Here is an 11,393-nt window from a genome sequence, read left to right on the forward strand (position 1 = left end):
GGGACCTGATCCTGAAAACACCTGTGCACATGAATAAACGAGGACTACTTACATGCATGAAGTTAAGAGCATGCATAAGCATCTGGAGGATAAGAGGTTAAGTTTTAGATGAGACAGTGAACAAAGGTAATGAACAGGACAGAGTGGGTGGACAGACAGGGGGTTAGAGTATTTCACATGGCTATTCAGATTAACACCTCATGGTAGTGCAGTTAGGATTTTTATGTTTATATAAAAAATATTGTAGACTAATCAATATGATGGTGAATTTTCTTGACTGGCTTACTATGAAAAAGACTAGAATATGGCTTTAGAAGGCTGAGTTTTGGATTTTTTGTTTTTGTCATTTTAACCTACAAAAGAACTCTCTCTAAATCTTCTAACAAGTGAGAATTTACACCAGATATGTCAATTTGCAAGAGTAAGAAGCCGAAACCTCCCCCTTAAGCCCCTTCCCCCCGCTCAAAAAAAACGAACAAACAAAAAAAACCAGAAATCTGTATTGCCTTTACAGTTACATTCTCTCCTGCTTTGTTTCCCTAGCTACAGGCCTAGTTACATGCATGGAAGGCCTGTTGAATTAGGCAGCAATGTCTTATTTTAAATTCAGCTCATCTTTTTAAAAATAATTAAAGACTTTCAAAAATATCATAATTCTCTAGAGCAAGCCAGTTATGCTACAAATGAGCAAGTTACAGCAAAAGTCAACTCTGGGTTCATTTCAAGAACTTCTTAAAAAATATGTATCCTTTAAAATATAGGGGTTGTTCTTGCCCTCACTGCCATCAACTGGAACTGGAAAGGGCCTTTCAGATGTAATAAATTATCCTTTGCCTAATGTACCTTAAACATGCACTTACAAGTAAGAGATAAAGCCTGCAAGAACTTCCACCCCAATTATAGGCCCCTCTGCTTCTGCAAAAAGCAGAAGATCTGTATGGGGGAAGGGATGAAGAAACAAGAGAAGCTGCTGGCTCTGCAGCCTATTGTCAACTTCTTCCCAATTCCAAAAAAGTGTTCCTTTGCAGGGACCAGGCTCCAGGCATGGGGGTATGACCATGGCCACAGAATTGTAAATTATCCCCCCAGCCTGCAGTAGCTCCCATTGTGAAATTGATGCTGACAAGAGTTAACTTAACTAAAATACCACCCTAGGGTGGGGCTTGGGAATCAGTGGGGAGTACAGCTGCCATTAGGCTCACAAACAGTTGGCTGTGACCCCATTTTGATTCGGTCGCCAGGACAGCAAGCCCTAGCCAGGAGCTCAGCAGGCAGTGGGGGAAGCTGAAGCCCGAAACCACCCACAAGCAGCGGGAGGGGGTTTAGGAGAGGGCTCTGATTTGTATTAATCAATACAAGATCACCCCTCCCATTAGGTGCATATTTATTTTTATTTTTTACTGCTGGATATAAAGATGCTCTTGTGAATTAAAATATTTAGTGGCTCCTTTTTGTAGGCATGGCCTCTTATAATGCATTTAAAATGTTAACTCTCTGAGAACCATGCCCTCACTGGGGTCGTGTAATAATTCTTCTTGTCAGAAGGGGGTTGCGGTGCAATGAAGTTTGAGAACCGGTGGTTTAGCTACACCAGGCCTTTACACAAATTCTAGCTTCCCACCAAGCTGTGGTTTTCAGAAGCCAAACCCCCACCTCCAGTTACATGACAGGGTTTGGGGGGGAGAGGGAGGAAGAAGGATGGAGGGGGAGAAAGAGCATTGTCCTGCCTGAGATGCAGAAACTCAACGGAGCACAAAACTTGCTGACTTCCTCTCCCCTACATCAGAAACATTAAGACCTATTATCATGGGCGTTTCCAAAAAAAAAAAAAAAAAAAAACACACCACCCAACCTGCCAGCTGTATTTTGATTTTGAAAAGTGGGTCCCAACTTGGGTTTCCAAATGATAATGATTAGTCACCGTAGGAAATCCCAGGGGAGCCTAAAATAATGTTTCATCTTAATTTATTATTGCAGCTTTCATTACTCATGTTAAAATAGTTATCCCAATAAGATTTATCATCAATACTGGGGAAAATCTGTACAAGGAAAGGATTCACAATGAAGCACGTACAGTACTTATCAAGAGAGCTTTTAGAGAAAAGCTTGGCAACTGATGTCTATTTTATTTTACCGCCAAAATGTGGTAGGCACAGTGTGGACATCTAGGAAGACAGTCCATGTCCCCAAAAGCTTACAGGAGGGAAGTGGAAAGAGGGATACAACATATAAGCAAATGCTCAGGATTATTGGACACATCTAGTTAGTTACATAGCTTTTGGGTAAACTGGGGATTTTAAATTTTATAACAGTGGGGGACAAAAATGAAGTGAGGGGAAAACAGATGAAAACAAGAGCAGAAAAATTAATGGCCATAAAGAGAAGAGGGAAATGGAGGGGACTGGAAGGAAAGAGAGACTGAGACTGGCAACAGAAGGACAGTAGCAGGAAGAGGTCAGAACAAACAGCAGAAAGAAAAGAATATTCAGAATTCAAATTGCAGAACCCCATCTGCTGACATCATTTGTCTAGCCAGGACTCACGACTCGCGGGGGCTGCTTCTGATCCCATACTGTTTTTCCCTGAGTCCATAAGCCTGGGAAGGGGTTCGAGCTATATAGCCTGATACTTCTGGAATGAGAGTTCCCTGTCAGGTATCTGATGGGTCTGCAAGAGGGGCCATTGAAGCCTTGGATAAGGCCACATGAAAATACAATGTAACCAAGAGGAGTGAAGACAGTCTAACTAATATCTAAGTTACTGACTGAAAACTGAGGAAGGCAATCCTTAGTTGCAACAAGCACACTACAGCTAGTTCCAAGTTACAAAAGTGATTCATTTCCCTTACTGATTTGGAACATTCTTTTTAGGAACAGAGTGAATTTTTTCTGTGCATTCTTCTAGGATGGTCACTGCTGGATAAGCATCACAGCAAATGCTCAACTGCAAGGAAGCCCTCAATAACCTTATTAAACTTATTCATTGTATTTAACTTAGTAGTTCCCTAGGTATTTGTAAACTATTAAGTAGCAAATTTCCTTCTTTGAGATTGAGATGACTTCCAAGAAGCTACAATTTGATATTTCATTGGGGATACCACTTCTGGACATACTTCTTGCTTCTCTTAAAATATCTGTGTAATCTGAGCAGGCATTCAAAGTCTGAGATCAAGAAAGGCTACCAAGGTAGCTAAGAAATACCTGGTCAGTTTCACTAACCACCCAGTAGAGCAAAGGATCTGGGACTTTTGTGGGGACTTTTTCTGAATGGTACTCAGGCAACTCTAGGGGAAACTGCATGACTTCTGCGCTACACTGCTTAAAGATCGCTGCAACAGGGTTTGTGAAGTTTATTGATACCTAGTAAACTAGACTGAGAAAAAAAAAAACCTCACCAGTGCTGCCACACCCCACCCCACCCCACCTTCAATTTCCAGGAACACACACACACACACCCCTCCAGAAGCCCATTAACTGTTTATTGTTGCATTTAAATATATTTCTCTCTTCATTTCTCAGGCTCTCTTCTTTCCTATCACAGTGCATGTTTTCATCATCTGCTACTTCTTACCTTCTCTCTCAGTCCATCCCTTTTATCACTTCTTTCTTTTCCTACTCTAGGTCCTCCACCACCTCCTACTCTGCCTATCCCCCCAAATCTCTGTCATAGTCACTCGATCTCAAATTTTCCTGCCACGCATTCACTGGCTCCTCTGATCCCCACTCTCCTTCTGGGATAAGATGAATGACCTCAAAGGTCTCTCTACCCCCAGCATCCCTTTGGGGAAGCAGTCAGCCACTCCACTGCTACTCTGTTCTCTGGTTCATCACTACCCTGTGGAGAAATGGCTCCCAGACCCTCCGTTCACTAGTTCTAGTCACACAGCAGCAGGACAGGGGAAACACATTTTAAAAGAAAAATATGAAAAGATAACAGTAATCCACAAAAAGCTCGCTTGGTGGGTCAGAAGTAGCATCAGAAGTTATTTACTCATTTTTTGAAATTGAGTCAATTAAGCTGACAATGTTAAAGTTGAAACAAGAAGAGTTTCCATTCCACCTCCATTTTTTTGGACCCTTAGATTCCTAAATTTTACCTGTTGGACTGGAGATTAACATTTGGTTTCTGCCCAAAGATGGTTTTAAAAAAATTAAATTCAACTTTGAGTAACTCAGTTGTTTTTGAATTAGGTTTACAAAATTCTTCCCCATCCCCTCACAGAGAAATTCACAAAATGAGTAAATGGTGACATTTCAAACTTACACTCTAGTCCTGCAAACAAACACTTTAAGCACATGTGTAACTTTACTTACACAACTACTCCCACTGGCTTTCAGTGTCTGTTGGTCTCATGCCCTGTTACGTACAGGTCTTATTCAACAGTATGTGTTCAGTTATGAATGTCTGAAACAGTGCTGGAAGTGCATAGTAAAAGGTTCCATTATGTTATTATCTGCAAATTTAAAGATAGATGCATACACACTTCACCACCTGAAGCAGCTGTTTGATTACAAGAATTTACCAGCTGCTAAAATAAAAGGAAATTGTGAACCTGACAATCTTAATAGCTTTGAAGCCAGGTTTACTGGGGCTTTTAAGTTCAGCAAACTGTTTTAGCTCTGGAATAAGAAGCTTATGGCACCTTTGTAGCTCCACAAGCCCATTAATTCAGCAGCAAGGAAATTACAAGTTCAGCAACCTAAGTAGTTCCAGACTGTTTCCTTCCCCCCTTAGAAAACCATGGAAATGAAGAACAAAAAACTAGCATTGATATATCAAGCACTTCGAAATCAACAAGTTTCACAAGGTATCCTTTTCTCTCTGTGCTAACTTAGCAGCTACATTATTTGTAGTGCTTTTACCTCTGTTTTGCTTGTTAGACACAAACTGTTACATACTGTTCGCTATTAACATAAAATACACCTAGATCTGTAACACATCCAAATATATTGATAAACTTTTTGCAATTGATCTCATTTCACAATGTTAAAGTTGCAACATTAATATTGCCCCAATTCAGCAAGATAAAGCATGTAAATAGTCTTACATTTAAATAAGCCGGTTAATACCCCATTAAAAAGGAAGGAAGCTATCCTATTAAGATGTGCAACTACTATAGGATTAAAGTACCTGGCCAAGTCAGATATTTAATCTGCCTCTGTGAACTGATGGTTGATAAGAAAGTGAAAAAATACATAGGAAGAACAAATGATTTTTTTTTTTTTTTTATTTTTTTTTTAAAAGCAAAGACAGAATTAGAACTCACACAAAGTTCAGAATGGTTTAAAAATGCCCCCCAAAATCACATTCATTTTCAAATGGATATTTTCAAAAAAGTTACTGTAAATAACTTGTATAGCAAGGATACATCTGCCCCAATCTTTGAATTAAGCCCCTCCAGTTTCAGGAGGTACATTAAGATTTATAATGTAATTTAGACGCATTAACAGAAATTATTTAATAGCTTGTCTTGATACTGTAATTTTCTACCTTTATCATCTTAAATAAATTTCCAAAGGAGATACCATAAGAACTATATGATGCATGTACTATGACTAAGCAAAATAAAGTATGTAGCACTGAGTTTGCATTGATTTTGCTTAGTCAGAATATTGCCTGTCAGTTTTACAATCAATTAATTAATATGTCAAGCACTATGCTCTAAAATTAAAGCCATGTCCTATATATTACTCACAATAATAAGTTTAATATAATCCTCACAGGGGATTTCTTAAGACATTAAAACAATGACCAATTGTCATTCCCAGTTAAGATCTACTGTAAATGTGCAACATGTATTCAAATCTTACTAGTTGCTGAGCAGGGGAAAATGCTATTTAAAAAAAAAGGTTCCTTGTAAAGCAAATCATCATTATCCATGTTAAAAGTCCTTTAGCAATTACTAGAATTCCCAACCTCTCTGTAAAGCATTCAGAACAGCTGTTTACCGGCTTTATTTCTGTTGTGTGTGCGCATACTTACATCATACCATCAGCCACAGTAATTTCTTAGCCATAAACAACAGCCTGATTTTCACCATAATTTATACACCACCTTTAAAACCCAAAAGATGATGATATTTTCTTCCTTCTCATTGTAACTGGCTTTTGCACAATGCTTATTCAGATAACACACAAGATGCTGCAGAAACACAAGACTAATGATATACTCTTTACATCAAATACACCAGTGGTTTTCAACTGGTGGTCCAGAAATCCCTGGGGGCCTGCAGACTATGTGTAAGATTTCTAAAGGGGTCTGCACCTCCATTTGAAATTTTGTATGGGTCTGCAAATGGAATTTTTTTTTTTTTTTGAAAACTACTGCAATACACCGGTGGATTAGTAATCCCACTGACACTGAGCAGTTGGGACAGATGTGTCTAGAACGTCTACCAATGCTGATGTAGGTTACTTAAGGCCCTTTCTCACAAAGAAGAAAACAGACCCCCAAATTTGTTGTGTGTAAGCAGTCTGCTGCGTACTTCAAATAAACCTTGCCTCTGCTAAATAAGCCCGTAATTTAATTGTGCCTGTCCTAAATCCCTTAATTAACCAAACTCCAAATAGTAATTTGAAAAACTAATTCAGGAAGATCCCTTTGATTAAATCAAGGGGACACTTAGATTTAGGCCCAATAATTAGTTTTTACCCTTTAAAAACATAAGCATTTTACAAAATTATTAATAGACCTGTTATAGCTAGTTACTTTCTAAATTTTGAACATTTTTGTTTAGATATAAACCATTCCTCCTTCAGTGTTTGGGTAGCAAACACCACAGCAACTCAACCTACATGACAGCAGGAAAATGAAATTGACTAGTCTGTTTCCATTGTCCACAATCAACAGAAGTGCAAAGAGTCAACTATGTAAATGGCAAAGTGTGAAGCAGATTCATTTCCAATTTAACATAAAATAAGGATCATTTTAAATACGGGTCCAAACATGCCCTTCTCAGGTGGCCATGATTAAAGATTCTCTTTTCTCTAATATATTTAGTAAACAAGTAAATATTTAGGTCCTGATCCTGCAAAAATGCATGAGTAGTCCAATTCATTTCAATGAGACTCTTCAGGCATGCGAAGTTAAGCACACTGCAGGATCAGGACCTCAATCTTTTCGCACACACAAGGACTGTCTCTGGTGAAGTCACTTTAATAATCTCTTCTGTACTAACTTGAAAAAATGCCATTTTCAAAAAGACGAAAAAGGTTATGCCTTTTTCAAATGATGTTTTACCGTCAAAAACAAAAAAAATTTGAAACAGTATCCGTCAACAGGAACATCTCATTTTACATACAAAGCACGTCAGGGGTATATTCTTACTAACATTAGCCTCATGAGTTCATGCAGAAAGAAGAAAACTAATTTTGCCGATTAATTTCAAATACTTCCTCCCTTGGGATCTCAGTAACCTGAGACTTTCTAAATCTTACTTTCAGTTTATTAACATAATATTATAATACAGAGTGGCTACATCTGCTCCATTTTAAACATCTGTTTTTAAAGACTTGGAAACGCAAGTAGACCAGTACCATGAGTACATGAAATGCAGCTTCCAAACAAGGTCATATAAAAATATTCTGGGTCATATTCTGCAAAGCACTGGTTTCCCTTGGACTCCCACTGATGTCAGACCAGATAATATTAGAAGTCCTAAAGTCCACTGTTCAGCTTCTTTCCCCATTCTGTGAACTCCTCATATACATTTATTAGAGGAGACCATAGGATTATAATATATAGTGACAGAAGAAAAAACACATTTTCAATGTTTATTATATACTCTTGCAACTGATGTAAATAAAAATAAAAACTTGTACTGTGCACAATGTGACAGAGTATATTGTAAGGGCACATCCATAAATATTTTCCAGATGAAACAGACAAGTTTAAGAGTCTGATTTAAAGACAGCTTGCTTCAATTTTCCTAAGAAAATTATATGGTTGACATGATCCAGGAAGCACCTCCCATGGATAATTTTCTTGCTATAAACAGGTAAATCACCCTGTCTAAATCCACCTCTGATGTAAAAAACAAACACTTTTCCTTGTTGCCAAACGTTAATGACAATCATTATAAAAGAACACCTGCACATTACACTAACAAATGCATATTCTTTAAAGCCAATCTACAATGCAGTCTTGAAATGTACATCAGCTATAGTAGTGTTAATTTGTAGGAACAGCTGCACTCATAAGGCCTCATTATTACCAACTTCATTTTTTTTTATATAAAGAAAACACACACACAGATAGGGTTCTAATGGGGTTTTGTTGGTGGTTTGATAAACTAGGAAGTTTACATTCAAAATGCTCATCTCCACCTGGCTAAACAATAAAACAAGTTGCCTCTCTCCTCTGCACAACAAAAACAAGTTACTATATAGATCCCACTGAATCTATATTCAAATGTGGCCAATGTTTTGACAGTGGCTCTTCTCCTCAAATACCAAATGCAAAATGCTCTCCTCATGTTTTATTAGGCTAGCACAGTTCAATCAATCTGCAACAAAAACAATTTCACAGCTGTGATTAGTCACAAAACTTTAACTGTTTAACAACATTAACTTTAGTGGAGTTTACAAACAACAGACTGTGTACCAGACAACACTCTGGAAACAGTTAACTTAGTCTTCACTGATTCCAGGTTTCCAGAGACAGGTATACTATAATAAAAGTATGAATGAATTAATTATGCAACTGCTTTGGGAAGGAAATTCACGGTACAGTAACAGCATTTACAGTTACTTGGGAACAAGCAGCACCACATCCTCCTAAAGAGGAAAGAAGGCTGGGAGCAAAGACTCCCAAAAAATACAAAAACACAAAAAACAAAAACAAAAAAACGAACCCACAATCCAAACCTGAAGCCTGAAGAAAACATAAGCAATAAAATAAAGAACTTGAGCCCAAATCCTCAGAAGTATTTACACACCTAATTTCCAGTGATCCAAACTACCTTTGAGCATCTGGGCATAGCTGTTTGCACAGTTTAATTAAGGGTGGCATCTTGGCTCCCTGCAGACCTAGTTCTCTTCCCAATGCCATTGATGACTATTAGCAGTGTGGCCTAGTGATAGTTCAGCAGACTTGGGTTCGATTCCCCGCTCTGCCACTGACCTGCTGTGCAAGTCACCATCTCCCTGCCCTGTTTCCCCATCTCTAAAATAAGGGACACGGCTGCTTTCCTCCTCTGTGGACAGGCTTTGAGGAGATCTCTGAATGAAGAGCACCATGCCGCTCTTAGTACTGACTTAAGGGGTGGGGGTGGCGGGACAGAGCTAGGCCAATGCTGGGCACCTGCTGAAATCCCCTTCAATCTTCTTCTTCCTCCCGTCTTAAGAAACCCAGGAAATCTAAGAAGTAAACTCAGCCTTAAGAGAGTATCCAGACAACAACCCCAGCCCAAAATGCATCTAGGCAACGAGCCCCTTTTCCTCCTGCCCCGGAGAGGGGACCCCGGGCACCCCCCAGCACACAGCACAGGCGGCCCCGAGGAAAGGCAGCGAGGCAGCAATGGCCCCCCCCCCGGCCCCGCACGCAGAGCGCCCCGCCACTCACCAGCGGTCTCCGCGCTCGGCGCCCCCGCCACGCCGTTCAGGTAAAGGATGGAGAGCAGGTGAGGCTGCGTTTTCTCCAGGGCCACCCGCAGGTCTTGGAAATGGTCCCGATCCTTGGCCAGCAGCAGCTGGATGAGCAGCTCGGCCTTGCCGGCGCCCGCAGCAGCTTCCCCCAGCTCGCGCAGGTCGCGGGGGCTCAGGGTGCCCGCAGCCTCCAGCAGCTCGATCACCTTGTCCACCTCGGTCATGGACTGGGCCAGGCTCTGGCGGCACTGGGCGAGCAGCTCCTTGTGCTTGGGCTCCATGGCCGCGGGCGAGGCAAGGCGGGCGGCCGCCCAACTTTTGTCCTCCGCCCGCTGCGGCGGGGCGCCGGCGGGCGAGGGCTGCCGGCAAAGCCACCCGCGGCTCTGGAGATGCTGCGGCGGCGCCTCGCCTGCCGGCGGGCAGCTCGACGCCTCCCCCTCCGCCGCTCCGAGCCCCGGCCCTGCCCGGCCCGACGCCGCCGCGGGCTCCTCTCCCCCGGGGCAGACCCAGCCTCCGGCAGGGGCTCAGGAGGCAGAAGCGGCTCCAGCGGACCCCCCAGCGCCGCCCAACTTCGCCTCGCTCCAGTCCCCGCTTTCCCGGCGAGGCGACTCGGGCCGGAGATAAAGGCGGCGGCGGCTCCTCCAACCGCTTCTCCTCCCCTGGCTCTACAGGCCGGGGGCCCCGGGCCACTGAGGGGGCCGCCGCGGGGCAGCCGTCTTCAGCGCCAAGCGCCTCCTCGCACGCGCAGCCATGTTGGTTGCACAGGGCGAGGGCGGCTACTGCCCGCCCCACGGCCCGGCTGCACGAGCCATGCCTCCCCCCAGCTCATGCTGCTCCCCGCCGGGGGCAGAACGCAACAGCCCGGCCCGCCCCAGCGCCAGCGAGGCCGAGGGCGGCCAAGCCCGGCCCGCGCCGCTCCCTGCTGCGCTCCTCCCAGCCCTGGGCTTCCCTGGCTAAGTTTCTCCCCCTCTGCTCCCCGCCATAGCCCGGCGGCGACGGCTAAGCTCGCCTGGCCTCGGCTCCGTGGCCTCTCTCTCCTCCCGGCTGTCAATCAGGGGCTCCCCGCCAGACTATGTACGAGCAGGGGAGGTGGGGCTCTCCCGGCGCGGCGGCGGGGTGGAACACCCAGCACTAGGGAAGGGGAGGAGTCCTTAGCCCCCGCCTCCCCCCGGCGGGAGCCCGGCTGCTGGGGTGCCCTGCTCACCGAAGCTAAAAGAGTTCCCCAGCCCCGGGGACGGGAGGACTAGAGAGCTCCAGGGGGGAAGGAGAAATAGACACCCTCCTCCACCCTCCCCCCCAGCTGGGACACCAGCTCCTGAGGGAGGAGACCACCTCACCAGGAAGAGAGAGGATGCACAGACACACAATGCATCCCTGGGGTCCCCTCGAGGGGGGAAGAGGGGCAAAGCAGGCAGCCGAGGGGAAGTGGGCTCGCTCCTTCCTTCTTCATCCTCTTGCCCTGGGGATGGGGAGAGCAGGCATGGCTTACATAAGCAGAGAAGTCTGTCTCCCTGCCAGAGAGAACCGGGTGGGTAGGAGGGTCCAGCCTGTTCTCATTTCCCACTCTGGAGCTAACTGTAAACATTAGAAAAATCTTATTTACATGTGCATTGGTTAGTAGGATCTGGATGGACCCACACGGCCAGCTGGGCCCTGGGATATAGCAGCACACCATGGCCACTCAGAACTTCACAGGGACAGTGCCAACAGCTCCAACAGGCTTGGCTTCCTCTTCAGGTAAAGAAGACACTCCATTAGCAGTGTGCGGCATATGACAAGCTGCTGACCCGTTCTGCTTTTGCATAGCAG

General features: G+C 43.8%; 1 protein-coding gene across 1 annotated transcript in view; it reads right to left on the reverse strand.

Moving 5' to 3' along the window:
- DLG5 (discs large MAGUK scaffold protein 5) overlaps window positions 1–10,672 on the reverse strand; it is a 162,305-nt gene extending 151,633 nt beyond the window's left edge. The window contains exon 1 of the mRNA XM_067539533.1: window positions 9,562–10,672. Coding sequence (XP_067395634.1) covers window positions 9,562–9,865 — 304 coding nt within the window. The 5' untranslated portion in view covers window positions 9,866–10,672. The remainder of the gene's footprint in view (window positions 1–9,561) is intronic.
- Between the last annotated feature and the right edge of the window lie 721 nt (window positions 10,673–11,393).

This window comes from Emydura macquarii, unplaced genomic scaffold (assembly GCF_026122565.2).
Source record: "Emydura macquarii macquarii isolate MOO-44397 ecotype Brisbane River unplaced genomic scaffold, CSIRO-AGI_Emac_v2 contig_67, whole genome shotgun sequence".
Taxonomy (NCBI): domain Eukaryota; kingdom Metazoa; phylum Chordata; order Testudines; family Chelidae; genus Emydura; species Emydura macquarii.